Source organism: Lithobates pipiens, unplaced genomic scaffold (genome assembly GCF_037356315.1).
Source record: "Lithobates pipiens isolate NorthernLeopardFrog02 unplaced genomic scaffold, aLitPip1_a1.2 Scaffold_13, whole genome shotgun sequence".
NCBI classification, from domain to species: Eukaryota; Metazoa; Chordata; class Amphibia; order Anura; family Ranidae; genus Lithobates; species Lithobates pipiens.
This window is the reverse complement of record NW_027507718.1, coordinates 389,416,180-389,435,721: the sequence shown is the minus strand read 5'-3', so window position 1 is coordinate 389,435,721 and position 19,542 is coordinate 389,416,180. Positions and strand designations below refer to the sequence as shown.

The 19,542-nt window shown below is 43.8% G+C and overlaps 1 protein-coding gene across 3 annotated transcripts in view; it reads right to left on the bottom strand.

The window, feature by feature from the left end:
• Positions 1–9,454: 9,454 nt before the first annotated feature.
• The window catches only part of FAM149A (family with sequence similarity 149 member A), a 133,551-nt gene continuing 123,463 nt past the window's right edge, over positions 9,455–19,542 (bottom strand). For all 3 annotated transcript variants that reach the window (XM_077477350.1, XM_077477351.1, XM_077477353.1), the window contains exon 14: positions 9,455–17,565. In XM_077477350.1, coding sequence (XP_077333476.1) covers positions 17,492–17,565 — 74 coding nt within the window. In that variant the 3' untranslated portion in view covers positions 9,455–17,491. The remainder of the gene's footprint in view (positions 17,566–19,542) is intronic.

Genomic DNA, 19,542 nt, shown 5'->3' with positions numbered 1-19,542 from the left:
GCGACAGATAAAAGGTTGGGTGGCTCGGCAAAGAAAACCAGACAGAGAGGAAAGGGCTGATCTTGATGCTGAGATGAAGTCAATTCTACATCAATGGGACAGACTAGAGGTTCATGGAGCTGTTCTATACCGCAAGTGGCAGCAGCCTGCCGATCTGGAGGCAAGATGGCAGGTTGTCATACCAAGGAGTCTGGCACTAGAGATAGCCAGGGAAGCTCATGAATTTGGAGCTCATTTCGGGCCAGTCAAAACTTACCAGTGGCTGCAGCGTTATGTGTATTGTCCACGACTGGAGGTCGTAGTTGAAGAAGTCTGCCGACAGTGTAGAGTGTGTGAGCTTACTAAAAGCACAGAGCAGAGGGCACCCATACAGCCCATACAGACCAAGGAACCGCTGGAGGTATTGCTGATAGATTATCTCCTCGTGGGACAGTCAGCCAGAGGCCCACAATACTGCCTGGTCATGATTGACCACTTCTCCAAGTTTGCAGTGGTCACTCCAACTCGGGACCAGACGGCTGAGTCTGCAGCTCGGGCCATCTGTCAAGATTTCATCCGGGTCTATGGATGCCCGAAACGGATTCACTCAGATCAAGGAGCATGCTTTCAAGGGAAAGTGATGGAGGAGTTACACCGACTGTATGGCATTGGAAAATCCAGGACAACTCCATATCATCCCCAAGGGAATGGGGCCTGTGAGCGCTTTAATCGGACTCTGCTTCAGATGCTGAGGACCTTAGAGGAGGACAAAAAGACACACTGGCCAGACTATCTGCCTGAATTAGTCTGGGCCTACAATAATCGTGTCCACACTACCACCGGCTATACCCCATACATGCTACTGTTCGGTAGAGCCGGACGAGAAATTGTCGAATTGAATTTGGAACAGCCAGAAGATGTGATAGAGCGATCAACCACCTCATGGGTGAAAGAACACCGCAAGCGACTCCAGACCATCTGCCGGTTAGTAGGCCAGAGATTGCAAGAAAAGACTTATACTGACCGTCCTCCCATCCAAGAGATTCCGTTGCAACCTGGAGACCGGGTGCTGGTTCGAGAGAAACGGCCCAGAGGCAAGTTGAGTGAGCGTTGGGAGGTACAGCCGTACAAAGTGATCAAGAGAGTGTATCCCAATGGTCCAGTTTACGAAGTTCGTGTTGAGAATGGGGAGTCGGCTTCAAGGGTTCTACATAGGAATATGCTACGGCCATGTCGGTCAGAAGATCGGATACCTGCACAGAGGACACCACTCCCTGCCCCTTCCTCAGAATTTGTCATTTCCGATGGGAATAATATTGAAGACTGGTGGATTGTTCCTGACTCTGCACGTGATGAAGCCCCTGTTATAGAACCAGTACCAGCTCCAAGGGAGGAAGGACAAGTCCTAACAGAAAGACAAGACCTTCGGAGATCTAGTAGGTCTACTGCAGGGGTTCCACCAAACAGGTACAATGCTGATCAGTTTATTTGGTCTAACTGTATGTATTATGAACAATGTTGTGCTGCCGTTAAAGATTGATTTAACCCTTTTCTTCCCCATGGACTATATAGCAAGGCCGAGGACGGCCACCTTTAAGCGGGGAGGCATGTAGGGGTCAGCCCCTAGGATTACTGAACTATATTGCACTGTGTTCCATCTATAATATATACAGCCTGCTATTTCCAGTTTAGCCACAAGATGTCACTGTTGCTGCCGACCCTTCAGAGGAGAGGAAACAGGAAGTGGCAGTGAGAGAGAACTGTGAGGAGTGTGTGGGCAGCTGAGGAATTCCTGTGCGGAGCTGAGGAAAAGTCAAGTCTGTCCTGAGGAGAGGGAGACTTTGTGTGGATAAAGAGTCGCAGTATCCAGCTAAAGATCGGGCACCTCGGGCAGAGAGAGAGAGCTGTGGTGATTTTGGGCCGCATCTGTGTTCATCCATCCGTCCCAGACGGGCAAGCTGCAGCACTAGGAACTGGACTTCACCTGCCTCATGAAGGAGGCCAAGACAAGGGACCCTCCAGCTGTCTAACAAACTGTGAGTGAGCACCGGTGCTGGATTGTGATAGGGAATAGTACAGTCCCTACTGAGATAGTACGTTGTAGAAACGTGTCCCGATAAGCGGGAATCAGGCAGGACATATTAGAAGAGGGTAGCCTGTATCACTGTGCATGTGTTGGCGGGAAAGCCATTTTGTGTACCACATTCCAGTTAGCCTTACTGTAAACTACTGTGAATTGTTAATACTGTTATCCTCCTCCTCCGGCCATTATATCTTACTGTTTAATAAAGCCGGTTTTTGTTTCAGCCTCCTTGTCTGCTGTCCCGTACTTGAAACCTGCATTGCGGTCTCCTATACCTCTGACCGCTACAAGTGGCGTCACGAACAGGATACGGTTACAGAGATGGAGGCGGCTGAAGGCAACGTACCTGATGTTGATGTGAGTGCCTTAGGTAATGGTGGAACCCCTACAAGGACCCTCCCTATGGGCATGCTTTTTAACTTGTTGCCAAAATTTGATGGCCAGAACATGTCACTGTCAGACTGGGTGACGAGATTACAGAGCGTTGCTAGAATTTACAATGTCAGCCCAGAGCTACAGGTGGAAATTGCTTTGGCTGCCCTGGAGGGTGAAGCGCGGAAAACTGTTTGCTTACAACCGGAAGCTACGCGCAGTACCTTGAAAGAGATTGTGCGCTTTCTAGAAGAAATATACGGTGAAACAGCTAGTGCGGACCACCTCCGGGCAAAGTTCTTCTACCGGGTACAGCAGGAAAATGAAGGGGTCTCACAATATGCAACGGCTCTACAGGAAGTACTGGCTGAGATACAGAAAAAAGAGGCAGACGGGATAACCGCCATGGGATCCGCAGACCGGATACTGAGGGAACAATTGATCCTGGGACTCTACAGCTCTCACCTGAGACAAGCCCTACGGGAACGAGTCAGAGTGGACCCTACACTGAATTTTCGGCAAATATTGGCTGAGGCCGTGGAGCGAAGTAAAGAAGAAATTTATGCCTCTGGAGTGATACGGACCCAGACCGCCTCCCTCGGGGTTGCGAAGAATGAAGAGGTCCTGGTTAGAGTGGTGCAGGACCTACAAAGCTCCCTGGGTCTCATGCATGAGAAGTTGACGCAAATAGAGAGACGGATGGATTTGAGCTACCCCCCTGAGGTTGCATATCTGGGGCAACAACAACCTTATCAGACTGCCTCGATGGTTCCTGCACCAGAGCATCCTTACCCACGTATTCCCACCTACCGAGTCCCTCAATATCCTCCAGTGAGCTCGGCCAGTCCAGGCCTACGGGCGCCTCCCGCACACAGACAGAGAGAACAACGCAGAGAGGCTCAGTGCTGGCGGTGTGGAGAAAAAGGACACTTCGCTAGAGAATGCCGGAGGGACCTGCCTAGACGCCCAGAGCCGGCGTTAAACTTCAGGCCCCCGCAGTAATGAGGCACACTGCGGGGGAAGTAGAGTGTCAGGCCACTCAGCACAGCTCCGAACACCTGGTTGCAGGATGTCCCACCATAAGAGCCGAGTTTGAAGGCATTCCAGTCAACTGTTTAGTGGACACCGGATCACAGGTAACGACCATGCCTCAGTCATATTTCAACCGTTACTTTCAAGCACTGGCCAAGCCAGAACAGGGGACATTGATCCGGGTCACAGCAGCTAACCAGCAACAAATCCCTGTCACAGGTGTCGTATGGATGAATGTACGTCTGTGTGGACAGGAAGTTGGAAAAAAAGGTATCCTGCTGGTCCCTGAAACCTTCAAAGAAGATGTACCGGTGATAATGGGCATGAATATCCTGCGAGAGTTGGATCAAATTATGTTCACTAAAAGGGGGCCGGGCTATTGGAAGAATGCCACTCCACACAAACCAACGCAAAAGGCATTTCAACGGTTAATCCGGTTTTGTGGGACACAGAAGAGTGTCCCAGTACATCAGTCTGTAGGAAATATTCGAGTGCCGGGAAGGGCTACCCTTACCCTCCCTCCTGATCGGGAGACTATACTGACTTTGCCCGTGGGAACCTCCCGCAACCTTGAAGGTATGGAGGTGATCATTGAGCCTGCAGGCCTGGGAGAGTTAGGTCAGGATGTCCTAGTGGCCCGGACACTGGCAGTAGTCCAAAATGGACGAGTACCCATAAGAGCTGTAAACGTTGGACAACGGGAAGTCTCTCTGGTGCCAGGAGTGGAACTGGCTCGCGTGTACCTACATCGGGGAGAAGTGCTGAGTCAGGGAGAAGTGACTCTAGCTCCGATAGGCAATTCTGCTTGGACCTTGGCAGTTACTGCAAAGCCTGCAGAGGCACCGACCCCAGAATGGAATGGGACAGTCATCTTGGAACAAATGGAGATAGATGTGAAAGCTCTAAGTCCGGATCATTTACGAGCAGTTGAAACCATGCTGTGGGAGAATCAAGCTGCGTTTGCCCGCAATGCCAATGACTTTGGTTGCACAGATGCTATCACCCATGAGATACCGACGGGGGACACTCCCCCAAGCCGAGAGAGATATCGACAGATTCCACCCAAGTTGTATCAAGAGGTGAAGACATTGCTGAAACAGATGATCGATTCAGGAGTGGTTCGGGGTAGTCAAAGTCCCTGGGCAGCCCCAGTGGTGCTTGTCAAGAAGAAGGATGGCACCATTCGATTTTGTGTGGATTACCGGAGATTGAATGCGTGCACAGTGCGGGACTCATATCCTCTGCCTCGCATCGAAGAGTCCCTAACAGCCCTAGGGCGGGCTAAATACTTCTCCACCTTGGATTTAGCAAGTGGATACTGGCAGGTACCGGTGGCTGAACAAGACAAGGAAAAGACAGCATTCATACTTCCCATGGGTCTGTTTGAATTTAATAGGATGCCATTTGGGCTGTCTAATGCCCCAGGAACCTTTCAGAGGCTGATGGAAAAATGTCTGGGAGATCTAAATTTTGAAGCTACCCTGATATACTTGGATGATATTATAGTGTACTCTGCTACTTTTGAAGAACACTTGGCCCGATTAGGACAGGTACTTGAGCGACTGCGGGCCCATGGCCTGAAGATAAAGCCAAAGAAGTGTCATCTCTTCAAGAAGGAGATCGAGTACTTAGGCCATACGGTGTCCAAAGACGGGGTGCTGCCATCCCAAAATAAAGTGGCTGCCATTCAACAATGGCCGGAGCCTAGAACGCTGCGTGAGTTGAAGGCCTTCCTTGGTCTGACTGGTTACTACCGGCGGTTCATCAAAGACTATGCAAAGATAGCGGGCCCTCTGAATGAGATTTGGAGAGGAACTGCTGGGCAATCCAAGAGTCAAAGTGTTCCCTGGGGACAGAAGCAAGAGGAGGCCTTCCTGACCTTGAAAGAGGCTCTGACATCGGCCCCCATCTTGGCTTATGCTGATTTTGACAAACCATTCTTCTTATCTACTGACGGTAGTCTCTACGGACTCGGGGCAGTGTTGTCACAGATGCAGGACGGACACGAAAGAGTGATTGCCTATGCCAGTAGGTCCCTGCGGGATACGGAGCGAAACCCTCATAACTATAGTTCCTTCCGGCTAGAGCTCCTTGCCCTGGTGTGGGCCATGACAGAGAAGTTTGCCGGTTACCTTACAGGGGCTAAAATCTTTGTACGGACTGATAACAATCCCCTGGCCCATCTGGATACTGCTAGACTGGGAGCCCTGGAGCAACGTTGGGCAGCTCGCCTTGCAAAGTATGACTTCTCAATTCGCTATCGCTCTGCTACAGAGAATACCAATGCTGATGGTCTGTCGAGGGTTACTTTTGAAACTCCATTGGGAGAGCTTGATGAACAAAAGGAAGAGGATGAAATTCCAGACTTCCGCAAGTTTACACCTCCAGCAGTCGCAGCACAGACAAGCGGGGAGGCCCGGTCCCTGCCTAAGGCATTAGCAAGAACTAATGAGGAATGGGGGCGAATACAAGATGAAGACATTGGACTGCGACAGATAAAAGGTTGGGTGGCTCGGCAAAGAAAACCAGACAGAGAGGAAAGGGCTGATCTTGATGCTGAGATGAAGTCAATTCTACATCAATGGGACAGACTAGAGGTTCATGGAGCTGTTCTATACCGCAAGTGGCAGCAGCCTGCCGATCTGGAGGCAAGATGGCAGGTTGTCATACCAAGGAGTCTGGCACTAGAGATAGCCAGGGAAGCTCATGAATTTGGAGCTCATTTCGGGCCAGTCAAAACTTACCAGTGGCTGCAGCGTTATGTGTATTGTCCACGACTGGAGGTCGTAGTTGAAGAAGTCTGCCGACAGTGTAGAGTGTGTGAGCTTACTAAAAGCACAGAGCAGAGGGCACCCATACAGCCCATACAGACCAAGGAACCGCTGGAGGTATTGCTGATAGATTATCTCCTCGTGGGACAGTCAGCCAGAGGCCCACAATACTGCCTGGTCATGATTGACCACTTCTCCAAGTTTGCAGTGGTCACTCCAACTCGGGACCAGACGGCTGAGTCTGCAGCTCGGGCCATCTGTCAAGATTTCATCCGGGTCTATGGATGCCCGAAACGGATTCACTCAGATCAAGGAGCATGCTTTCAAGGGAAAGTGATGGAGGAGTTACACCGACTGTATGGCATTGGAAAATCCAGGACAACTCCATATCATCCCCAAGGGAATGGGGCCTGTGAGCGCTTTAATCGGACTCTGCTTCAGATGCTGAGGACCTTAGAGGAGGACAAAAAGACACACTGGCCAGACTATCTGCCTGAATTAGTCTGGGCCTACAATAATCGTGTCCACACTACCACCGGCTATACCCCATACATGCTACTGTTCGGTAGAGCCGGACGAGAAATTGTCGAATTGAATTTGGAACAGCCAGAAGATGTGATAGAGCGATCAACCACCTCATGGGTGAAAGAACACCGCAAGCGACTCCAGACCATCTGCCGGTTAGTAGGCCAGAGATTGCAAGAAAAGACTTATACTGACCGTCCTCCCATCCAAGAGATTCCGTTGCAACCTGGAGACCGGGTGCTGGTTCGAGAGAAACGGCCCAGAGGCAAGTTGAGTGAGCGTTGGGAGGTACAGCCGTACAAAGTGATCAAGAGAGTGTATCCCAATGGTCCAGTTTACGAAGTTCGTGTTGAGAATGGGGAGTCGGCTTCAAGGGTTCTACATAGGAATATGCTACGGCCATGTCGGTCAGAAGATCGGATACCTGCACAGAGGACACCACTCCCTGCCCCTTCCTCAGAATTTGTCATTTCCGATGGGAATAATATTGAAGACTGGTGGATTGTTCCTGACTCTGCACGTGATGAAGCCCCTGTTATAGAACCAGTACCAGCTCCAAGGGAGGAAGGACAAGTCCTAACAGAAAGACAAGACCTTCGGAGATCTAGTAGGTCTACTGCAGGGGTTCCACCAAACAGGTACAATGCTGATCAGTTTATTTGGTCTAACTGTATGTATTATGAACAATGTTGTGCTGCCGTTAAAGATTGATTTAACCCTTTTCTTCCCCATGGACTATATAGCAAGGCCGAGGACGGCCACCTTTAAGCGGGGAGGCATGTAGGGGTCAGCCCCTAGGATTACTGAACTATATTGCACTGTGTTCCATCTATAATATATACAGCCTGCTATTTCCAGTTTAGCCACAAGATGTCACTGTTGCTGCCGACCCTTCAGAGGAGAGGAAACAGGAAGTGGCAGTGAGAGAGAACTGTGAGGAGTGTGTGGGCAGCTGAGGAATTCCTGTGCGGAGCTGAGGAAAAGTCAAGTCTGTCCTGAGGAGAGGGAGACTTTGTGTGGATAAAGAGTCGCAGTATCCAGCTAAAGATCGGGCACCTCGGGCAGAGAGAGAGAGCTGTGGTGATTTTGGGCCGCATCTGTGTTCATCCATCCGTCCCAGACGGGCAAGCTGCAGCACTAGGAACTGGACTTCACCTGCCTCATGAAGGAGGCCAAGACAAGGGACCCTCCAGCTGTCTAACAAACTGTGAGTGAGCACCGGTGCTGGATTGTGATAGGGAATAGTACAGTCCCTACTGAGATAGTACGTTGTAGAAACGTGTCCCGATAAGCGGGAATCAGGCAGGACATATTAGAAGAGGGTAGCCTGTATCACTGTGCATGTGTTGGCGGGAAAGCCATTTTGTGTACCACATTCCAGTTAGCCTTACTGTAAACTACTGTGAATTGTTAATACTGTTATCCTCCTCCTCCGGCCATTATATCTTACTGTTTAATAAAGCCGGTTTTTGTTTCAGCCTCCTTGTCTGCTGTCCCGTACTTGAAACCTGCATTGCGGTCTCCTATACCTCTGACTGCTACACCTGCAGTCTCTGACCAGCTCCTGTACCATGCCCGCAGTCTCTGACCAGCTCCTGTACCATGCCCGCAGTCTCTGACCAGCTCCTGTACCATGCAGGCAGTCTCTGACCAGCTCCTGTACCATGCCCGCAGTCTCTGACCAGCTCCTGTACCATGCCCGCAGTCTCTGACCAGCTCCTGTACCATGCCCGCAATCTCTGACCAGCTCCTGTACCATGCCCGCAGTCTCTGACCAGCTCCTGTAGCATGTCCCCAGTCTCTGACCAGCTCCTGTAGCATGTCCCCGGTCTCTGACCAGCTCCTGTAGCATGTCCCCAGTCTCTGACCAGCTCCTGTAGCATGCCCCCAGTCTCTGACCAGCTCCTGTAGCATGTCCCCAGTCTCTGACCAGCTCCTGTATAAAAATATTTTTAAAAATAGTCAATTTCGGTATCGGTGCTGTTTCGGTATCGGTTTCGGTTTTCGGGATCAAGGAAGATTTATTTTCGGTATCGGTTTCGGCACCAAAAAACCCATCCGGTGCATCCCTAGCCTGTATACACGCCCACATGTTTGATGTCAATAATCACGTGGCATGGCTAACTCTGAGAACAAGTAAATGTTCTCTCCAGCATAAAAGACAGCACTGAGCATGTGCAGGTCATCTACTGCCTGTGTTAGCTGGCCTTCCCTTGATAGACCGTGCAGGAGGGGAGGATCTGTCCATACAGGGTAGAACAGCCTTTTTACACAGTGCAGAGGATTAACCCCTTAAAGTGGAAGTAAACCCATGGATTTAAACAGTTTAAAAAAAAAGGCATGCCGGGAATGCTAACTGCACATTGGCTGTGCTCTCAGCCAAACTATCAAACCATCCAATGGCTGGTGTCATAACGAATCACATGTGCAGCACCATAGCAGTTGAAGATTAAACAGAGGCAAAGATGGCAGCTTCCTTGGCTGAAAACGATAGGGGAGTTTACTTCCACTTTAAGTTCTACTGTGAGTATAACAAGCATGCTATTCTGCATATACAGACTGATTTTACTGTTGTGGATTTAGTAACACTTTAAGCCAGGTACAAATATGAGTACGATTGTGTCCCTTTTAACTTCCAAGATTCTTTAAAATGTATTAAATCACTTATTAGAGTTTAAACAGAGACCACACCTACAAAACACATCAATTTATTTCCATTGCATATACAGTATATAAAGAAATTGCAATTTGACATATTGAATAAAGTAAAATGTACAAAATATAAAAATGAATTTATATACAAGGTTACAAAAATATAATTTGGCAAGTAAATACAAACATACAGATATTGTAAAGACATGTCCTGTGTAGGTAGTAAAAACTCAAGCTTGAAAAAATACCATATTGTACATCATTGTAAAGTTTTTGTAGCTAAGCTATGTGAATACTGCTGAGCAGTTCCGATCTGTTCAGTTCTGATCTGTTCCGATTTGCTGTAGGTCTAAAAGCCCATCCCAGATTCCTGTCCCATGGCGGTGAATAATTTAATTAATGAAGCCTGGATGGGGATTACAGGCCCAAGGCCTCCACCATTTAACAAGTTCAGTGGCAGCTCCAGTATTTCTATTAAAGAGAACCTGTGCTTTGTCCATAAAGACTTATCACCCCAGCAGCACATACTCATCTTCCCCTCCTGGAAGTTGGAGATTTCTCAGGACTAAAGACTCTCTCTTCCCATCTCCATGTGACAGCTGGCCATTCACCAATAACCAGTACTGTCACCCTTCAGGAAATAGTTACATGTTACCCTGTACCTGGCTCCTGCCAGCTGCATGGAGTAGTATGAGAAGGTGAGTAGAGGTTGTTGGGAAGGGGGATGTGAAATGTCCCTTTTTCTTTGTCCTGCTTGGGAAAAGCACAGGTTCACTATACGCTACCCATACACATTAGATCACTATTTTCTGATTATTCTGATTTTGACAGAGCTGGGGGACAAGCAATGGGTGGCAGCTGAACAAATCTGTAGGTCAAAGCCTATAGGCAGGGTTGGATTTTCCCATCTGATACCTTATGTCTGCTAAAAGACGCAGATATTTATATTCTAGTGATATGAGCAGTGACGTTTATGTAACGTGTTGGTCAGTAAAAGATCACTCGGAGTGCCTAAGAGCCTGTTTTAGAATCAATGTTAGAAGAAGTGACATATGTTCAAGTCCTATTTAGGCCTTGTTCACACAGGCTATAGCTTGTATTAGCCTAGGTTCACACCGGGGGGCTGCATAATAATGCGTTTTTCTGTGTTTTTGTAGCACATTTTGATGCCTTTTCATGATTCATGCGTTTTTTGGTTTTATAACAGTAGACTGGTTGTTCAGCACAAAACCCTGCCAAAAATGCATCAAAAGCAAATGTACAGTACTTGTATTTTTCATATAATCCCAGGGGACCAAAATATGCTGCACCAAAAGAAGTACCTGCACCTTTTCAAAAATCTCACTGCACCATGTTGCATTAATCTCAACAGGCACCAAATAGAATAATGTGATTTCAAATGTTGTGCCCTGCAGTGTGAAGGCACGATAGTTTCTCCTGACTAGTGTGAATGGGGTCTCAGCCCAGTTCATATAACAAGCTCTTAGGCTGGATTCACACCTATGCATTTTTTGTGCTTTTTGCATTTTGCAGATTTGGACTACAGTCCATTTAACATGGTGGAAAACGATTTGTAGTGCAAATCTGCAAAATGCAAAAAGCACAAAAAATGCATAGGTGTGAATCCAGCCTTACAAAGCATTTGCAGAGTTTTCAGCAAGATTCACTGAAACCTGAAAAGGTTCAGTTCACTTTTTTTTAGAAAAAACAAATAAGTGCATGTTTTTGCAGGAATTTTTTTTTTTTTTTTTTTTAACAAGAGCCTCTATGCAGGCTGTCAGTCAGAGAGCTGAAGGAAGATTCAATGGATTGTCACAACAGTAGTTCATTGAGAGCTACAAGTCCATGTTCTGCAGTGGAAGACGGGACTTGTAGTCCATTCATTCCCAGATTTCTTTGCATGAATGACATGACTATGTGGGAGAAGTTTTCATGGAACCAAAGAAAGGCACGTCAGGATGGCGGGTGGTGTGAGATATTCCGTGGTGTGTGAACCCAGAAGTGCTCAGCTCTGAGCACTTTCAGGTTCAGAGCTGAATGAAGCTGCTTTGCTGTTTCCAGGGTTGCCTAAGTGCAGAAGAGACATTGGGGTCCAAATGACCCCTGAAGTATCTAAAAAGAGCACCTGTCACACAAAAAGTGATAGCAGTAAAATGAATGGGGAAAAAATTAAAGAACAATATTAAAAAAAAAAAAAAAAGCCCACTTGCACAAGCACATATTCATACGAACGTGCATGCACTGTGCAATGGGTAGTGCTAAAATCAGGAATAATTCTAGGGCCATCATTTATGATTAACGCTAAGCCAATGGGGTTATTTTACAAAAGGGAAATAGAGTTGCTCCAGAGCTTAGTAAATGAAGCAAAAACTCTGCTGACTTCCATCGTCCATTCATGTGCAAGCAAAAATACAGTTTTTTTATATTTTCCTTGCATGTGATTGGGTACTCTTTGCAAAGTGAAACCTTACCTCATTTACTAAGCTCTGGAGCAACTGCACTTTGCAAACTGCACAGTCTATTTGCCTTTAGTAAATAGACCCCTATGTCTTGTCACCTATAAACAATTTGGGGTATCATAGTTTGTTGTATTGTAGGGACTTGTCGTTTTGAGTCTTGACATATTTGGTATCTACAGTATTTACTTGATGCTGTCTCATTCTATATTTTACATAAACATTTAGACTTTCCTGTGCCTGTGTGCACAAAGATGTGTGTTTTTTACTGAAAATAACATTTTGGGGGTAAGTAATCCTTAGGACTGAAATGTGTATTTTAACATTTGTGCAAAAAATGTAACATTTGCTTTGGCAGCAAAAGGTATCCACCAGTTTGGAAATGTTAACCCAGATCTTAATGGGAGTAGGCTTCAGCGGTATGTAAAGCCTATTAAAAGCCTGCTGAAGCCTACTAATGCCTAGAGGCTTCACACAATCTTGCTGTACCCAACGTTCCTGTACAAGCTGAAGCTCTTGTGAACAAGGCCTAATTGAGCGCATTGTTTTTTTCTAACTGGCCTCTAGCACACAGCTTATACTTATGATTACATAAAACATATATACAGCACTTTTAGCACTGACGAGACTCAACACATGGCTGTCACCAATCTATGAAGGTTATCAACAGCAGACAAACTTGTAATCTACAATATCATAGACATTTTTTGGGGGGTAAGATTCATACAATGCTAGTGTCATATTGATATAAAAATATATTAATTGTAAACATTATATATTAAGTTCACACATAGGTATATATGTATTGTACAGTATATTGTGCCGTGAATCCAGTAAAATGCATTTATTATTTTACAATTTGTAAAAAATGTATTATGATTTTGGTTTAATTTTTTAACATTAAAATTATACTTAAAAGGAGCCTGTCTCAGAGAACCCAGGTATACACAGATATTTTCTGGGGTTGATTTACTATGGGAATAGAGACTGTTCACTTTGGAAAGTGGATATTTACATAATATAGTGAATATGATAAAGCCACCATCACTATGGCTATACCACTATGATTGCACCCAATTATATGAAAAATAAAAAGGGGAGGTTTTGATTCCAAATGATTTGATAACTGCAATGAATGCTGGATTTAGCTAATTAAACATTTAATTTATTAAATTGTATGACTGGGCAAAAAAAAAAAAAAAGAAAAATGCAACATATCTCTGCAATACATGCACACATTGCCCCATTCGGCCATTTTAAAAACATTTCTGAGTACAGAAAAATGCCTGTTGATCCTGTCAGAAATCCTGTGAGTTCCTAACTACTGCTTGAGCAGACAGCTCTGCCACAGCTATATCAAAATCTCAAGCAGTGTTGCAAGCCATGCTCTGGTGTTCTGTAGTCTAGCAAAGGAGAAGTGGCAGGGCTGATAACACTGCTTGTGATTTCTGTGCATTAGAGGCAACACGCTATCAGCTCAAACAGGATACTTTGGGGTTGATTTACTAAAGGCAACTAGACTGTGCACTTTGCAAAGTACAGTTGCACTCTGCAAATGCATTTGCTTTAGAGCTTGGTAAATGAGGTAAGGCTTCTCTTTGCAAAGAGTACCCAATCACATGCAAGGAAATAAAATAAAAAAAAAGCAGCATTTTAGCTTGCACATGATTGGATGATGCAAAACAGCAGAGCTTCACTCATTTACTTAGCTCTGGAGCAAATGTACTTGCAAAGTGCAGTCTTTTTTCCTTAAGTAAATCTATACGTTCCCTTGATCTGGCAGATCAAGAGGTATTTTCTGTACTTGAAGTGTTTTAAAGTGACAAAACATAGAGAAATACATCTATTGTGTACTGCATTGGGATTTTTTTGCCTAGACACCAAGAACAGTCTCCATTTCTTGTGTAAATCAACCTCAATGACTGTAGTAATGTTACCTTCAAAGTACAAGATTCTTTTAAATATTTTTAATGTTTCTGGATCTTTCTGGTGATTGTCAACTTTAGGTTCTGCATTCTCTATTAACTAATATACTTTAATCCGAATGGATGTGCTTGTGGGGGAAGAAACAACAGCTCTGAGCTTATATCTTGAGTGCAGGTTTGAAAATGAATGCTTGAACCCAATTAGTTGCTCTGGGCAATGGAGACATTTCTCTTTACCGGATTGTATGAATCTTCTTTACCATTATTTAGGGCTTAAAGCTGCATATGAAAAGATGCAGATTGATGCACAGGGCTCTCAAACAGTCTCTTGTATTGATAGGAGGATTTCAGACACATGTGTAAAAGGTCAGCACAGACTTTTACTGCATCTGCATACCAACACTTGTTCAGCAATGTAAGCTTTCTTATACCATAAGCCTGATATCCAGCTGTGTTTCTTTAGATGTGCTACTATGCCTGTATGCTTAGCCCCTTAGGTGGCATTGACAATGGAGTTGGACAGGACCACTCTCAGGTATCTTTGCCAGCTGTTGGGCCCTTGCTTGTGTATAGCCTGTGACTGTGGTAGTACATGGGTGGCATGCTGCAGACACCTAGTGCTGATATATCAGGGATAGAATAATAGTGAACTAACAAGGTTTTCCAACCAATCTGATTACTTCTCCCCATAGAGTATAAATGAAAGAAACTTATAATGCCCCTTTCACACGGACGGCTGTTCTGCCGCAGTTTAGCATGTTTATTTTTTTCTGTGAAATTCAAGACTCCAGGCACAGCGATCAGCTGCATTTGTACAGTGCAATTACCTGCGTTTATGTGCGTTTCTGTGCAGTTGCATTCAGCTGCAGTTGTCTAATATAGTCGTTCCCATAGCAACCCTTTTTTTAAATACATTTTTGTTGGTCCCTTGAATCCCTTCTCATGCTGCTATCGCAGTTGACACAAAAGACTGCGATTACCTGCATATAGCTGCGCTACATCTTTTTCTATTCGCACCGTACCGCATGTAACAAAATTGCAGCTAAACTCTGTGTGTGAATGGGGCCATAGGAAAGCATTGTGTGCTTTTAGCTGCAGTAGAAAACTAGAAAATCCAAAGCTAAAAGCACCATTCTATCCATCAGTGTGAAAGGGGCCTAAATGAATTAGTTATGACAAATGCAATGTGGAGTGATAGTGAATATGTCTGTGAGACATACTCCAACATTGCACAAATGGCTTTTGATGTTGGAATAAAACTCTCTGTTGCAATATCAAGAAAATACTGACCTGATTACATAACATGCCGATGCATGAAATACTGCAACTGTGTGTATAAAAATTCCATAAAGTTACATAAGAAATAATGTAAAAACGCAGTATATATAATCTCCAGCTATATGATATTATAATCTAGCTTATTCCATAAAGTAAAAGAGAACAAGCAAAAGCCATAAGGAATAATAATAATTTGGTGTTTTATCTCTCTCTTATTTTATCTCAATAAAGTGAAACCCTATGCTACCAATGTTACCAAAATTTGCACATTTTTGCTGCTGTTTTTATTGCTTTAAAAAATCCTATGTGCTAAGTAGGCACCATTCTATAAAGTGCTGCATTTTACAATATTACCCTGGAGCAACCCGAGTCTCTTCACTGATCCTATTTGAGGTACCCTTAAAGTAAATGAAGCACATTACATTATGTGAACTGGCATACAGTAAACACAATAAGATGGTAGAACTTATCCTCTGTGTTTCAATCATTGTTAATGCTATTGGAGTGCTCTGACATACTTTTAGGGTAGTGAGGAGAAGGCACCGCCAATGTGATAGATTGCCTGAACATCCAAACAGGGTCTATAACCCAGTTTTCAGTTTACCCAGAAATAGAAGTGGAGCTTTGGGAGGTTGTAACAGTTTGGTGAAAAATTGTAAGCTTCTACAAGCAAGGCCCCCCTAACCCTGAATTGTATTCTAACGGTACTGTTTCCCTTTATTCACAAACTGTTGGGGCTATATAAATCCTGGATGATAATAATATATATTACAATATAATTATATTATACTGGGGTCTGACACTATCATGCTTTTTTATGCCCTGGGCAGTGGAGTGTTTAGCACGTCCACCTAGCAGGACTAGGATCGTCGGTTCAAATCCCAACCATGACACTACCTCCCTGGAGGTTGCTTGTTCTCCCTGTGCCTGTGTGGGTTTCCTCCCACACTCCAAAGACATGCTGGAAAGCTATTTCACTGCTGTCTAAATTGGCCCTAATATGTAAATTAGGGAACTTAGATTGTAAGCGTCTTGAGGGCAGAGAAAGATATGATTTTTTTTTTGTTATCCAGTATATGTACACTTTAGTTGATAGAACTCTGTTGTGACACTTCATCAGGCGAGACCAGAATAATACAGTATTGCAAGTACGGTACAGGCATACCCCACTTTTAAGTACACAATGGGGTTTATTTACTAAAGCTGAAAAGTGCAAAATGAGGCTCACTTCTGCATAGAAACCAAATGAGCTTCTAACTCCAGCTTGTTCAACTAAGCTTTGGTAATAAAACCTGGAAGCTCATTGGTTTCTATGCAGAAGTGAGCCTGATTTTGCACTTTCCAGCTTTAGTAAATAAACCCCATTGTGTACTTAAAAGTGGGGTATGCCTGTAATATACTAAAATGCAATGAGGTAAGGTGAAGTAAAACATCCAATCATGCATTAAAGGCTTCTGTTTTCTAAATTCACCAGCACATGACTGGATATTTATTTAATAAATGATTGCTACAGCAAAGAAGCTTATATTCAGCTTGGCACTTGAACTAAAGGGCCTAATGATGGCAGAAAGATATTACACTCGTGCCATATATATACTGTTTATATTTATGTCACGTCATTAGAATTGATGATAAATATTAGTAGATCATATTAGTGGCCTTTGTTTGATCAGGCGAAATTCATCATGCAAGTGCAATTACCACTACCAACTGATCAGTAACCATCTTTCGCTGGTATGACTGCAACAACTGATCAAAGGCAAATTTGGATTTGTTGGTGTGGGTTGCTACACCACTTCGCTTTGTGAAAATGTGTAGCAACCCACACCAACAAATCCAACAGCCATTTTTAGTGCAGAAGTTTACAATATTCTTAACTCAGTGCAGCTTAAAAGCTCTAGTTCAATAATTGTGTGCTTTTCTTGGTGTAAAACTGTGACTGTGCTACTGGACATAATGATCATATCGTCCAAGCTAAAAAGTGCTTTATCCACTAGGATATGATTTGCTATGTCTATGAACTGAAAACTCAGATTCCTCCATACAAGTTATATAGCACAGAAAAATGAATCTCCGACTGCAGCTATTGTATTTTGACAGCAAGGGCTGTCCAAAAACTCAAACAATGGTTGCAGCCACTGTTCAGCTGAAATATTTCCAGCAAGTTTTTTCGACATAAGTCAATTGAACTATCAACTTTTGTCAAATTGAGCGAATTTCAGCCAGTTCCTAAAGAATTTTGCACAGTGTATGGCCAGCTTTATACAAAATGATTACCAAGGGGAAGAGCAAAATGTTTTTTTTCACACAGTTTTCTGCATAAAATTATTGTATTGTTTTCAGTACATTACATAATTATATTATGTTAAATATATTAGAATAGATCCTATTAGAATAGATTGTCCATGTTACCGATCGTTAGGAGGCAACTTGAAATTTTCTTCTTGCATTTGGTGGATTCCTCTGAAATGATTTTGGTTGATACTGGGAACCTTGATAGGAAAAGCAAAACATATAATAAATTGATATTTCTTATAATCATTCGCAATCATAGAAATTATTAAATGGAGGAATTTGCTGTTTAGAAAATGACTTGGCACCTATGCACATACATGTTCTGTTGATAGGTTCAGCTTATAGTACATTGTGAAGGGGATGAGTTAAGCCCAACTCACCCCATCCGGATGGACCTAAACGCCTATTCTACTTCTCCTTGGAAGTAAGAAAGTAAATTATTGTTATTTCTAGTGATAATGCGACACTCTCCAGCATGGTTGTTAAAATACCCCCCCAGGAGTTAGGGAACTGTTGTGACAGGCACTCAAGAGGGTGCGACTATGCCCACAATTTCCACCCACCTCCGCAAATCATAGAAACTGTACTATAGCTTCTATGAATGAAATGTGATCTATGAATGGAGGATAGGTGGATGAGTCAAATGTTCGTTACCCCCTCCACTCATAGATTATGATTAAAGAGGAAGTAAAGTCTTGTGCCGTTTCTTCAGGACCCGTGCCATGACCGGTGGCACCTGCGTGAAAGCACTGAAGTGAGGTCGTTTCAGCTCCAGCCAATCACAGCGCTGGAGCTCACGAACCCAGAAGTAACTCCGGGAAAGATGTCTGCCATGGGAGCGGAGTGCAGACGGCACTGCAGGGCATCATTCTAAGCTAAGTATTTCATACGATACATACTAGCTCATTATGCCTTGCAGTTTTTTTTTTTTTGGAGATTTACAACTTCTTTAATTCATAGAATGGGGATGGGGGCTCAAAATGAGGAAGATTTTAAGGAATACAGGAGCCAGTAGCACACGAGACACACCAGATTAATAGTAATAAATGGGTTGATTTTACTAAAGGCAAATAGACTGTGTACTTTTGAAAGTGTACTTGCATTCTGCAAGTGCAGTTGCTCCATAGCTTAGCAAATGAGGTAAAGCTTCACTTTGCACAAAACACCCAATCTCATGCAAGGGATATTTAAAAAAAACAGCATTTTTGTTTGCATATAATTAGATGATGGAAGTCAGCTCTGAAACAATTGCTCTTGTAGAATGAAACTGCACTTTCAAAAGGGCACAGTCTATTTACCTTTAGTAAATAAATCCCATTGCCTCTTGTGCCAATTTTTTTTTTAAACTCAACTTGCTATAAGCTGTTTCTGACATCACTGGGAAATGTTAAAGGGCCCTTTGTCCAAAACAAATTATTTCAGTTTTGGATAGATGTCAGTATTTGAATATGTACCCCAACTTATATCTGTACCTGAGTACTCATATCCAACCAGGAGATTCACATTCTCCCTCTTTCATTTGTTATAGGTGTTTCATGGAGATATCAGCATGAAGATAAGAGCTCCCATGCAACCATTTTCACTTCTGGCATTCAGATCTCATCAGCGGAGTCTAGTAACGTTTATGTGAAGCTGAGGGATCCAGCCACGACCAAGCATCAGTACTTTTTGAAGTGATTTTTGCAAGGAATTTTCTACTTTCATTAATGCTATGTAAAAAACACTTTCAATAAGCACCAACATAATCAACACATTTCAGAGGCATGGACTGTTATTCCAGCCAACCAGCAGCACCAACGTTGGCTAAACAGACTTGTAGTACATTCTATGGAAAATCTCTGAGGTTAGGTTCTTTTCCCAAGTATAAACTCATTTTAATGTAGACAGGAATACAAGGAAAAGGGTGAGGAAAAGGGTTAGTTTGTTGGAAATTGTATATATTATATTATACCATATACTGAACTTATAGCACACCTTTGCTCCCACAAGAACTATTTATAGATAGCAGATAGGAATTGGTAATCAATAAAATATGATTGTTATCAATCTAGCCTAGAAGGGAGGCTCAATGGGTCTAAGTCCATACTGATAACTAATAGTACAAAAATCTGTTTAAGGCCTCTTGCACACAACTGTAAAAAATGAAATAAAATACATTTGTTGTGTTGATGCCC